Source organism: Myotis brandtii, unplaced genomic scaffold, assembly GCF_000412655.1.
Source record: "Myotis brandtii unplaced genomic scaffold, ASM41265v1 scaffold971, whole genome shotgun sequence".
Classification (NCBI taxonomy): domain Eukaryota; kingdom Metazoa; phylum Chordata; class Mammalia; order Chiroptera; family Vespertilionidae; genus Myotis; species Myotis brandtii.
The window spans coordinates 126,702-139,877 of record NW_005372026.1 but is presented as its reverse complement, the minus strand read 5'-3'; the positions used below and the strand labels follow the sequence as shown (position 1 = coordinate 139,877).

General features: G+C 36.6%; 1 protein-coding gene across 7 annotated transcripts in view; it reads right to left on the bottom strand.

The window, feature by feature from the left end:
• The window catches only part of GRIA4 (glutamate receptor, ionotropic, AMPA 4), a 415,907-nt gene extending 402,737 nt beyond the window's left edge, over window positions 1-13,170 (bottom strand). For 6 of the 7 annotated variants that reach the window (XM_005886337.2, XM_005886336.2, XM_014533378.1 and 3 more), the window contains exons 1-2: window positions 12,787-12,969; window positions 11,428-11,586 (exon numbers count right to left, since the gene is read on the bottom strand). In XM_005886337.2, coding sequence (XP_005886399.1) covers window positions 11,428-11,586; window positions 12,787-12,874 — 247 coding nt within the window. In that variant the 5' untranslated portion in view covers window positions 12,875-12,969. Of the gene's footprint in view, window positions 1-11,427; window positions 11,587-12,786 lie in introns of all 7 variants that reach the window. The other variant, XM_005886335.2, reaches the window with a different exon arrangement.
• Between the last annotated feature and the right edge of the window lie 6 nt (window positions 13,171-13,176).

Below are 13,176 nucleotides of genomic sequence, written 5' to 3'. Positions count from 1 at the left end.
GGAGTTTATATTCTAGTGGGGAATATAGTGATAAATAAGACACTGAAAATAATAATTATAGACTGTGATAAAAGCAGAGATGACGGTAGCGTTGGTCAAGTAATTGGAGTGTGGGAGGGGAAGGGCTTATCCTGGAGGTTGGCTAGAAAAGCTTTTCGGAGGGGGTGACGTGCACTGGAGTCCTGAAGGTTCAGAAAAAGCTAGCCAAGCAAATAACTGGATTAGAGGAGTCCAAAAAAAGGGAATGTCAAGTACAAAAGCATAGAGAAAAGCAAGGTTTAAGCATGTTTAGGAACTCAAAAAAAGACCCTGCAGACTCCAGCATGGTTAACAAGGCAAAGCGGTGGGCCAGAGTCACATCAGGAAGGACCATGTTAAAGAGAATGAAAGCCGTTGGAGGGTTTTAAGTAAGGAAGAGACTGTCTCTGATTTATAAATTCAGAGGGACACCTCAAGCTTCAGTCTGTAAAGTGAATGGAGAGAGGTAATGAGTGAAGCAGGAAATTAATTAAGTTATTAGAAAAGTACCATTGACGTGGACTAGCAGGACAAGGTAGAAAACAAGAAGGTGAAAATATGTCTGATATACTTTGGAGACAGAAGGAAGAAGACTTGATCAGATGGTGAGTGACACCCATGCAAACAAATCTAGGAAGTAATAGAAGGAACAAGAAAGCAGATGATAAAAATGTAAAAGCTAGTGGTATAACCACTAGGTTCTATCAGGAAAGGACTGATGAAGCACAGCAAATAGGAGAAGATTAGCAGAGCCAAAATGCATAATTTCTGCCAAAGATCAACTTCAGTCAAGAAAGGGCAGGACTTTCTTACACATGTATCTGTTCAAAGCACTTGTGAAAGAGTAGCTTATTCAAATAAATAGTGCATGCACACACACACACACACACACACACACATTCCTAACACACATAAAATAAATGCCAAAAGAGTTAGTGTTATAAATATAAAAAAATCTTTATATGCATAATATAAATCCCAGAAGCCATAAAGAAAATGACTCACAAATCTGACTACATAAACATTTAAAGATATCATAAATGAAGCTGGAAGCCAAAGGCAAAGTGGGAAAATAATGTGAAACAGATGACAAAGTGTTAATTTTTATAGTATATAAAACAGTCCACAAATAAGGAAGAAAACAGTGGCAAAGAAAAGGAAATGACTGTTCACAGAAAAGGTATCACAGGTCATAAATATAGGGAAATATTCTTAGCCTCACGATTAATAAAAAATATGCAAATTAAAGCATCAATTAGATGTTATTTTCACCTATCAGGACAAATGAAGATTCCCAAGACTGATAATGGCTAGTGTTGGCAGGTCATAGAAAAACAATTATTTTCACATTCTGGTAGTTGTGAATTTAAATATCATCTTGTTTTTGAGAAGAAATTGACAATATCTAACAATAGCAAAAATCTGCATAATTTGATATAGTAATTTCTGTTTCCAGGAATTAATTATACAGGAATATTCAGCCTGGAACACAAATAGTTTTACTGTTATTTTGTTTGTAATATCAAAAATGTGGAAACAGCCTAAATGTTGATCAAGAGGGTATTGAGTGTATTTACTACAGTACTTTGCACAGTAACATAGGATGCAGCAGTAAAAGAAAATAAGACAGCTCTTATATTCCAACAGAAGACTTTTATTAGTAAATATCAGCTTTACTAAATAATTTCTTTCTCTATATAGTAGCGTCTTATGATTATAATATTCTTTATCTCTCTATCTAGGTCTACACAGATAAATAATAAAGAAGTCTGGAAAGATCTATAGACTACTGTTGACTGTGATTATCTCTAAAATGTGGATTACATAATATTTGGATTTGCTAAGATTTCTGAATTATTTGAAATTTTCACATGTATATGTTAGTTTGTTTAAAGATAAAAATATAAAAATGGAAATAACACAATGCATACAATACTTAAAGATACTGATAAAAATTCTCATTTGGAATAGGCATTAAGCAACAAAAGTAAGCAAACACGGATTACAGTTTATGGTGTAATTTTTGCTGTACTGGAGAAATACTGTGGCTTATTAGAGAAAGTATTAATAACATTAATATTTTTATTTCTAAGATAACATTAAACGTTTAATTGATGATGACCCTAGTTTTACTGAGTTGCAGGCAAGTTATCCTATATAATAAAACCCTAGTATGCAAATCGACCAAGCAGAATGACCCAAAGAATGGCCAGTTGTTAGGAAGCACACTGACCACCAGGGGGCAGATGCTCAATGCAGAAGCTGCCCCTTGGTGGTCAGTGTGCTCCCACAGGGGGAGCGCCACTCAGCCAGAAGCCAGGCTCACAGCTGGCTAGCGCAGTGGTGGTGGCGGGAGCCTCTTCCACCTCTGCTGTAGCCGGGCGGTAAGGAGCGAGGGGTCCTGGACTGCGAGAGGGCCCAGGCCAGGCTGAGGGACACCCCCTGCCCCCCAGTGCATGAATTTCATGCACCAGGCCTCAAGTGAGACTATAAAAACTGGAGGGTTTTGACTTAGGGTGATGCTCTTTAAGGCAGTCTTCACTTTGTGTATTTGGAACCCAACAACTTGTTTAAGAAAAAGTGAAAGAGAATGACTGACAGCTAAGCAAATCTTAAAGTAAAGCATTTGGGAAAATTTGTAAGTAATAGCTGTAGTGATTACGAAATCAAGTAATATTCCTATAACAAATATGTGAGTTGGCTAACTAATGAACTGTCTTCAATGCTGTTTGTATAACATTGAAAAGAGTCATTTAGTCATTTTTCCACATGGTGGTATTTATGACAAGAATTTGGCAATATAAAGTGATGGGAGTGTCATTGTTTAGAATTCTCAAATTTCTGTGCTGTATTACAAATCACATAGAAGAATGGATATCCAATATAAAATGCTACACGTTAGTGAAAGTTGTTACAGTAAAGAGGCAGCTTTGAGAAATACATCTTTCTGTTTAGATTAAAAGTTACCTAGCTGCTGTCACACCAAGTGATAGGTAACTCATGGATCCTATACTAACCAAAATTCTGCAGTATGAATGGCAGACACACCTGACGTTAGGTTCTGATACCCTGAGTATTTTATGGTTAGGCAAATATTCTTAATGACAAATCTTCACTTTCTCCACATACAAAAATGATAATAATAATAATGTCTGCTTCTTAGAGTTGTGAAAGAATTGAGGTAAGACAACACCTTTGGCACACAGCTAGTACTCCATTTTAGTAGCTCCTATTATTATTATCAGAGAAGAAATAAGTTTCAGAGAAGGAATTTGTTAGCAATGTCAAATCCTTTAAACTATTCAAAGACAAGGACGACTAAGGAACGACAATTGGATTTACTAATTCTGAAGTCACTGATGACCTTCCAGAACACGGTGCTCCAAGAGTGGTGATGGTAAGGGAAAAGGTAATTCATGATAAAAATAGAAGGAGCTGATGTGGACTATGTAGAACGTTTGATAGTAAGAGGAGGAATAAATATAATAAGAAGACAATGGGAGAGACAGAGGACCAAGCCAAGGATTTTGGCAGCTAAGACACACCGAAGCTAGGGAAGATGGGTTTTATGTAAAAATTAGAAGCCCAGTGCATGAAATTTGTGCATGAGTAGGGTCCCTAGGCCTGACCAGCGATCAAGACTAATCAGGCCTTCTGGCTGCTGGCCAGGGCCTCCCTTCGTTCTGTGCTGCCCTCTGGTGGTCAGCATACAGCAAGCAATCCAACTCCCAGTCTCCTGGTCGAACTCCTGAGGGGACACTTTGCATATTAGCTTTTTATATATATAGATTCCTGGTTTCTTTCACGAACAAAATTCAATCAGCTTCTAAAATGATGAAGGTAGGGGATAGAGTGCTGTTTATTTAGCTAATTTATGTATACCTTCTTTAAGGCTGTGGTACAGCTGTTTAGAAGTTTAGACTATCTCTCTGTAAACACATAAACACACAGCAAATTTTGGATATAGTTAGGAGAACTCATCGATCTCTTTAATCTACCCATGAACCAATTTTCTCTCTGAATGTCCCATAAATCCCAGATAAAATTATCCTCTCTTAGGACTTAGAAATAATTTTGACAAATATGAACTTACACTTGCATATATAAATTAAAATTAAAAACTCAGTGAGAAGTCAAGAAAGTTCCTATGAAATAACAACAAAATGTATTTATTCAAAACACAAATTGCCTTTTAAAAACATAAACAGAAAACAAAAGTAACCTTTGAAATGTTAAGACTGACTCAGAAATAAATACCCCATATGACAGAAAATGTAACACAACTGAATTTAATTGAGTTCTAATTGTATGCGGAATACTTTCCAAACACACTCTTAATATCCATAAAATTCATGTTAGGTAGGTATTATTTCCCTGGGTTAACAGATGAAGAAACTGAGGTTCAAAAGTATTAAGTGACTTACCTACTATTGGGTTGTAAATTCAAGACCACATGCTTCAAAAATCCAGAAAAGACCCTCTCTTCCTACCTTTAAATAAAAGATAATATTCTAGGCTAATATATACAAAAGAGTATGCACCGTATTGCCCTACCTATTTTGGCTTAGTAGATAGAGTGCGGGCCTGTGGACTGAAGGGTGCCAGGTTTAATTCTGGTCAAGGCACATGCCTGGATTGTGGGCTTGATCCCTAATAGGGGGAGTGCAGGAGGTGGCCAATTAATGATGCCCTCTCACCATTGATGTTTCTATCTCTCTCTCCCTCTCCCTTCCTCTCTAAAATCAATAAAAATATATTTTTAAAAAATGTATTAACAGAATCTATGTGGGGATACTAAATGCTGCTTTTCCCCCCTGGTCAAAATACAAAAGAACACTCCAAAGGAAAGAGAAGAAATGACTGATATTAAAGATGCTACAATTATCCTTGCAATTCTTTTTTTTTTTTTTAATTTGCAGCCTTTGCAAGGTTGATCATTATTTGAAATTCTTCCCAGCTCATGGCTCCTGTAAAGTTACTCTTGCTTAATTTTCCTCTGAATTCTCTGACTCATTTTCCTTTTCTCTCCTTCCCTTTCCCTGCCTCTCAGGTTATAGTATTTCCCGGGATTTTGTCCTCAGTAGCCTTTTCACAGCTCTTGCTCTCTCTGGGTGACCTCACCCACATCCATGACTTCAACCACCGCCAAATGTCTGTCTTCAGTTCAAACTGAGCCCCAGAGTTCCAGATACACACATCTAACTCTCTACTGCCTGTCTCCATTGGGATGACTCTTAACTAAAAGTCAGTGTACCCAGGGTTCACCAGTTCAGATTCACAAGCTCGACTCCCAGTCAGGACACATGCCCGGGGTTTCGGGCTCCATCTCTCTCATAGATGTTTCTAGCTCTCTATCCCTCACCCTTCCTTTCTTTTTAAAATCAATAAGAACATTTAAAAACTCAGTGCATCCACACGAAAGTCACCTTCCACTCTCAAATCTCATTCTCCTATGTGTCCCTTCCTCGCTAATGATATCACTGTTGAATCATTTGTCCCCACCAGAAATCAAAGAAATCATCTTTTGTTCTTCCCGTACTTCTTTTCTACCCCCCCACCCCCCCCACACAGACACACAATCCATCCTTACATCCTGCCAACAGTTCTGTATTCTTGGATCTATGGGCTTTTCTCTCTCCTCAGTGCTTCTGCTTTTACTTAAGAGTCTATCACCCTAAATTGTATTCCTTCAAGACTCATTACTTTAAGACTCAACTACTTGGTGTTTACCTTCCCGTTTTGTTCCCTTTTGATTCACTCTCCCTCTTGCAACCAGCCTGTTCTTTGTATAATATAAATCTGGTCATATCATTGTTATGTTTAAAATTATTTTATGGATCTTTTTTTTTTAATTCATAAGAGTCTCTGTATAGCAGCTATAGGATTCTTTGTGTATCTGCAAAGCTTCACCCTTTAGCACACCTCTTCTCCTCACATTCAATACTACAACCAGACCAAATAACTTTCAGTGGTTCAAACACACCTGGCTCTCCCACACCTCGGTGCCTGGTCATACCTTGCTTCATGCCTTCCCTCTATCCTCTTTTTCAAACTACACAACTAGAGCCTTAACACCCAGATCAGGGGACATCTCTCCTAAGAGGCTGTGCCAAGTTTGGTGGTACCCTTCCTGTGTTCATCTTTGTCGAAGCACTCTGCTTCTCTGTCACATCACTTTATCTCACTGCACTTTTAATAACTGACTTATCTATCGTTCCCACTGGACTATCGGCTCCTGAGGGCAGCAACTATTCTCATAAGTTTTTGGATTCTCGTTTCTAACGTACAGTCTTCAATGCAGTTGCCCTTAATAAATGTGTTTAATGATTAATGGATACATTCGTTATCTAATCTAGTGAATGAATGGATGAATTCATTACGTAATATGACTTCAGTCCTTGCTATATCACTCAATGTCATATGATTAATAAATAAGTTGCCCAGAAATGTCTTGTTCTATTTTCTTCAAAATGTTGCAATTAAATTAGAAAAAAAAAGATAAATGGCAATTCTGTTCTATTCTTCCTCGATTCAAGTAATATCAATATAGATGTATTTTTCACACCCTATGGCTTGCTGGTAGAAGTGTTAGGATAGTAGAAGACTTGGTTTTGAACCCAGACTCTGCAGCTTATTAGCCATATAATCCTGGGCAAGTTAAATGACTCCCTGAACCAAAGCTGGCTGCACTACAAAATATGACTCTCTTCTCAGACTGTTCTACTGCAAGACTAGTTTGAGGTCAAATAACATTAGGTATATGAAAGCATTTAAAAATTATGTCTTATCATAAAATTTAAGGTCTATTTATCCTTCATGTAAAATTCCTGAACAATAATAACATTCTATAAATAAGATGTATACATATTTCCTAATATCAGAAAGTAAAAATTTTCCTCTTTGGGAAATGAACATCACTTAGAAAAATCCAAATTAAAAAAAAATGTTTGAGGAATTTTTGCAATGGTTTTATGGAGATTTCATCATGTGACAATACTGAAATACATCAAGGCAAATTATGCATCATTCTATCATTTTAGAAAGGAAAAAACCATAGGTATATGACTCATCTTTGTCATTAATCTCACAATGGAAAATTAAGAGGAAGAGAGAAAGAATTTTATAAAACTAAATTATTTAAAATCAACACAGAATCTTGCCATCAATTAAAAATACGGAAACCTAATAAGAACACAGAAGAGTCATGTCACTTCTTTTCCTAAAAATAATAAAAAGCCAACAGTATTTATTTCTAATGTATCATTACTAACAACTATGCAGGAGGTAAAACCATCAGAATTTTATTTTCAGCATGTTTAAGATTATTATATCAGCCATGTAAACTCTTATAATGTCTTTATATGGCTTCATGTCTCTGAAAGGAACATGTACTATGTTTAAACATTGTTTAATCAAAGACAATATATTAATATTTACTACCATTATATTCAAGGAGGTTTTATTACGTAGCTGGTATATAAGACAGTGGGGAAGCCTGCAAAGCCTGCTGGGTACAATGCCACATTTTCAATGTATTTAGATTAACTAGACAACTATATTTTACCGCCAACCTACTTTTATAAGTGGCAGTCATCTTGTATATTTAGAGTTGACAAGTAAACTGACCACAAACAGAACTAATATTCAACTTGAAAAAAGAACAACTTTTCACCATTACGAGGATAAAACATCCAGTCTCCAGTCTATTTGTGATTACTATAACTTTCCAACCATAATCTTTTAAACCACTGAATTAACAGATTTTTGAGAGAAAAGAAAGAAAAGTGCATCATTAAACAATGAAATTATTGATCATTTGGCCCTTTCTATTTAAGTTTTAAAAAATCGAAATATTCCATAAAATTCATTTATTTCACCAAAGTGAAAATACATGAGTAACTGATCTGTTTTATGTATTTCCTATTTCTCCTTTGAAAGTTAGATAACTAATTTCAGAAACTGAATATTTGCAATTTATCTTATAAAGTGACTGCCTTTTTAAAGGACTGATTCCTTAACAGGTTTCTAATGTAACTATATTAAACTAACTAATAATTCCAGCCTCTCAAGTGTTTTTATCTTTTAGAAAACTTATTGACAAACTACTTCAGTATTGTGGTTTTTACTTTCGGTCAAATTTAATATACATAATCCTCAAAAACACCTGTATTCATTAACTATTAGAAAAATATAAGAAAACAGCCTACTTTCAGGTTGTCTCAAACATTTTGCAAAGGATATATCCTATTGCACTAGCATGTTTGTTTACAAAGATAGCTATTTTGGGTCAGTTGAATGTTTTATTAAAGAACATTGACCATATTGAATTTATTTTTTAAATATCATTTTTTCTATTCCCCATATGTTAGATAGATCACAGCAAAGAAATGTGTACCTTTAACTAAATTTTGAAATTTTAATATTTGATCTATATATTATACCTATTTTTTATTAAAATAGGTCATAATTTTATATTATCTGTATTTCCTATCATTTCAGTTTTATATTGAAGGGTGACTTTTCAACAATGTGAATAGTTAGAATAGAAAAATAATATTTGAATTTAATCTTGCACAAATATTGTTCAAAATAAGATAAAACTAAAATTATTTTTCCTCCATCACAAACTTGGGATTTATACCAAAAGTGGTGAATTTGAGTTAATCAGGCTTAGACTTGATACACAGAATGCTTAGATGGCCCAAAGTAATCTTAGAGGGCTAAATTAATTTTCAGGCAGAAGAACCAACATTAAATTATACCTGTCTAATAGATGACCAATAATTTTATTATTTAATATATTTTAGGGGTTTGATTATACATTCCATAAAATAAATATATCCTTTTTAATGATCTTTATTCACAGACAGACAAGATCCAGCAGTTTTAAAAGAATCCACTGCAGGAAAATCAGAATTCAAATAAACTTAACCAATCACATATTATATCTTTATATTTAATCCAGCATGAAAAATTTAAAACTCCACTCTGTATCACTGTGAGGAATAATTCCTATGGTAATTCTTCAGAATATTATTTTTATCCTATTGTACCCAAAGGAATAAAGCTTCATATATAAGTTTGCCTCATACTTATTGCTAATGCTTCACCATTAATTAAACTGGAAAATCACGTAGTGTATCCTCTCGGTCAGCCCATTCATCAAACACAGTCACCTGACCCATGCTCTCTGATCATTGATTTTCCCCAAACTCAGCTTAGGTTTGCCTTATGGACATTCAGCATACTCATCCCCCTCCAAAAAATTCATTTTCTTTACTAAAAAATATTTTTTTGTGTCCTTAATTATAATTTGTATTTTTAAATTATTTTAAATATGTACATAAAATCAATTAATGTGATTATGGAAAAATATGATATCACTAACATTGTGTTAAAGGTGGATTCCAAATAAGCAAATTTAAAGTTTACTTAGTTTCAATTTTCTCAGTCTTAAACATGAAAGAACACCATATCATTTATATTTTATGACTTTTTCATTCAGCTTCCTATCAATTTCTCATGCTTACAGGTACTTTAAGAGTAACACTTAATTATCCTGAGTGAGATTATCAAATGATAGGGAAGAAGAAAGTATTAGTACTTTGCAGTTTATATAGCTGAACGTCATGATCCAAACTCTAGAATATTAAGAACTTAATTTGTAAAAACAAAACAAAATAAAACTAATATATCTGATACTTTTTAAAAAGTCTTTCAAAATTTAATAGCAAAAATTAAAATTTTAATTAATAATTTACTGTTGATGAAGTACCTTCACATATATTTGGATCATAAATTATTTTTAAAGTTAGTAATATTTTGTTCACAGAATCTCAAGAGAGAGAAGAACAAGTTTTAAATAAATACATAATATTTATATACAAAGTAGGATGTTTTATACCTAGAACTATTAGAAATGCTGACATTCCTTTCAAACTTGGAACACACAACTAGTAACTTAAACAACTTGCAAAAATGACCACCCACAAAACCAACTCTAATTTATGTGCATTTATGCTTGAAAATAACTCCCTCCTGCTCTAATATGATATTGATTTTATCACTAAATACCAAGTTATTTTTTAATTAAGTAGTATTCATAGGAAATATAACATTCCTGCAAAACAATACATGTTTCAGTTTCCAAAAATGTCAAATGGCTTGACAGTCTTTTGAAATCAATTTCTAAAATAATGTTTAGATGCCAAATATTAAGGACAACTGATCATATTATTAGATGAATTAATAAATATGAATTAAAATAAATTAATGAAAGAGGTATCCTCCAAACATTTAAAAACTGTTTTCAATTTCACTTATTTAGTTGGTACATTTTCTTGTACTGAGAGAGCTTTTAAAATTAAAATATGCTTAACTTACTATAATAAAATACAATACGATTGAATATTTATTACTCTTGTGCAAAATTTTGTGTAGAAACTATTCCTAAATGTCTTATGTAATCTGTAACAATTATCTTAACACGTAAATTTTGAGCAGTAGTAAATTAGTATGTAAAGCTGAGGAGATATTTGAAACATGTATTTCCTTCAAAAGTGAAAATGCAACATAAATGGTATATTGACTGATCATACTTTAGTGAATTTTCAAGTAATCCACAGTTGATTGTTTTTTTTACATTAAGTTGGGGGGGGGGGGACACTGTTCAACTGTTTTCTTATAGCATTAGGTGAGGTCACCTGCTAAAGTTTCATTGTGTGGGATAACAGATCCAGCTGCACGGATTTGTGAATTCAGGTGGATTAGAGACTAACATGATTTGGCACCAAGGTAAGGATTCATGGAGTCATATCCACAGGATATATGCATTACGTGACAGTAAGAGACATTTACAACCCAGAATATAAGAGTGGGACAGCCTCAAGTGACATCACCAGATCATCTGCAGCGTAAGCCACCCGGCTAGAATATATGTCCTCCACACCACCGCTTCCCTCTCTTCCTCACTGTTAGCAAACCTTCCACTGCTTTCATCAGTGTACGAGAGCATGTGTCTACCTTAAAAGCGAGGCATACGCTTATTCAAGTGAAAAGCAAGTAAGAAAAACCAAAGGAACAGAATCCAAATTAGACTGAGTATGATTTTCACTGACTTGACATTTCAGGTGACTGAAATGTTAAAGGAGAAATTAACTTGAATTATCCAGATGAGAAACGAAAAAAAGGAAAAGGAAAAGGAAGGAAGGAAGGAAGGAAAAAGAAAGAAACCGTCTGAATATCTCAGGACTAAATCTTGTTTTTAACTCTGATTTGCTCTGGAACCAGCCATATGTGGGGAGCTTAAATTTCTTTCTAAAAAATTAATATTAGTAATACAGAGGAAAGGCACTCTCGTGCCTCATTCTAATTCTCTTCTAATTTATCCACAATTTATGTTTTACTTACAAGCATTTGTCACAGCAAAACTGTTGGCTGTCTCAATGTTGTCCACATGAGGTACCAAATTAAAAGGCGCTTCCGACGCATTGGGGCTGGTGTTATGAAGAAAAATCGCTAATCGGAAAGCAGTGTACTCCTGATCTGTGTTTCGGATGAAGAGACCACCTATTAAACATAACAGGAAAAGCACATTCAGTGTTTTCTCTGGTCAATGCGATTCTCACCCCACACACTGTCAAATCCACTGCCATTCCCCAGCACACACATCCAAGGGGCTACCCCTGCCCCATCTTGGGAGACTGGCCTTTGTCCCCAAGGTGCAGGCTCCGTATTTTAGTCTTCAGGACAGCTCAGCTGTTTCCTGTCCCCATTTGTCATGATCACAATGACCTCTGAGACCATTTACTGTGTTTGCCGTTTCTCTCTCCCCCGCCCCGCGGTTCCCAGCACACCGCTACACCAGCCAGCTCCGGGCATTTCTCTGGAAGATGCGTGCAGAGGAACAGGAAGGAGGATTTGCATGAAAATGCAGACATGAAGGGATGTGGTGCCACGCAGGCACGAGGGGAATCGGGAAGGAGACGTGAACTTAGTTTTCCTGCAGCTGGTGGACTCAGCCTCATTAGCTCCGTTTTGTGCACAGTCCACGAGAAATGATGCAGTGTTGAGGCTGGGCTTTCGCTGGAAGAAATTCAATAGCTGCATCCCATTAAGACAGGAGAGGAGAATAGCAAGAAAAGCCAAAGATGGATAGTTCCCCGGAAATAGAGTCTCGGTGCAGGGATAAGGGCAAAAGATTCAAGAGGAAAACAGAATGCACGGAGAGAAGATTGCGGGAAAGGGATCTAACTTTGGAATCGGTTTGCCGGTGGCAAGCAAAGGCCGGGGTGCAGGTGTAAAGCTCCCCCACCTCCCCCGACCCCACAGCAATGTCTTTCTATGATAGGGAGAAGGCTGCGGCGCCCAGCGTGGGAAGAAGTGTATTAAAACAAAACAAAACAAAAACTCGACATCCCTCCATGCTCTAGAGACACGGATGAAAAGAAACATCACGTAAAATGTAACCAAACCCCGTGTAGGTCATTTTCAACTTATTCCAATCCTACTTAAGCGACTTGAACCCAAGGTGGAGATGGGAGCCTGTGCTGAGGCCGGCAAGGGGGCAGTTTTGTGTGTTCGCCAAACGAACCTGCACTCGAGAGGCGGTCCCTTCTGTGTGTGCCAAGGGGAGAAAAGAGAGAAACAAAGGGGCAGGGGGCGGCCGAGGGAGGGTGGCCCCGAATTGCTTATCCGCAACTCACGGAACTCACTTCGGGAGATCGGCCCCAGCCGCCCGCCTGCACACGCCCTCGGGGCTGAGCTCACCTATTTGCACGCTGCTCGGAAAGGCTCCCATGGCGAGTCCCCAGAATCCAGAAAATAACAAGACAAGCTGCCTGCAAATAATCCTCATCTTCCTTTCTCCTCTCCTCGGCGCGCGCTCTCTCTTTTCGCACTCTTCCTCCAGGCTGCTCAGACAGGCATTGACGACGAGGGCGCTAAAATTAAAAGCAACTAAAAAAAAAAAAAAAGAAAAGAAAAGGAAGGGAAAAAAAAGGAGAGAGGAGGTTTGGGTGGTTTCTGACTCGGACTCCTTCCCCTCAGCAGTCCATCGCGGGCTGCCAGCGCTTTCCCGCAGTCTCCATCGCCCGCGGAGAGGCTGCCGTCCGGCTGCAAAGGCGGCACATGCAGAAGATGGTGGTGGCGCGGCTCGCG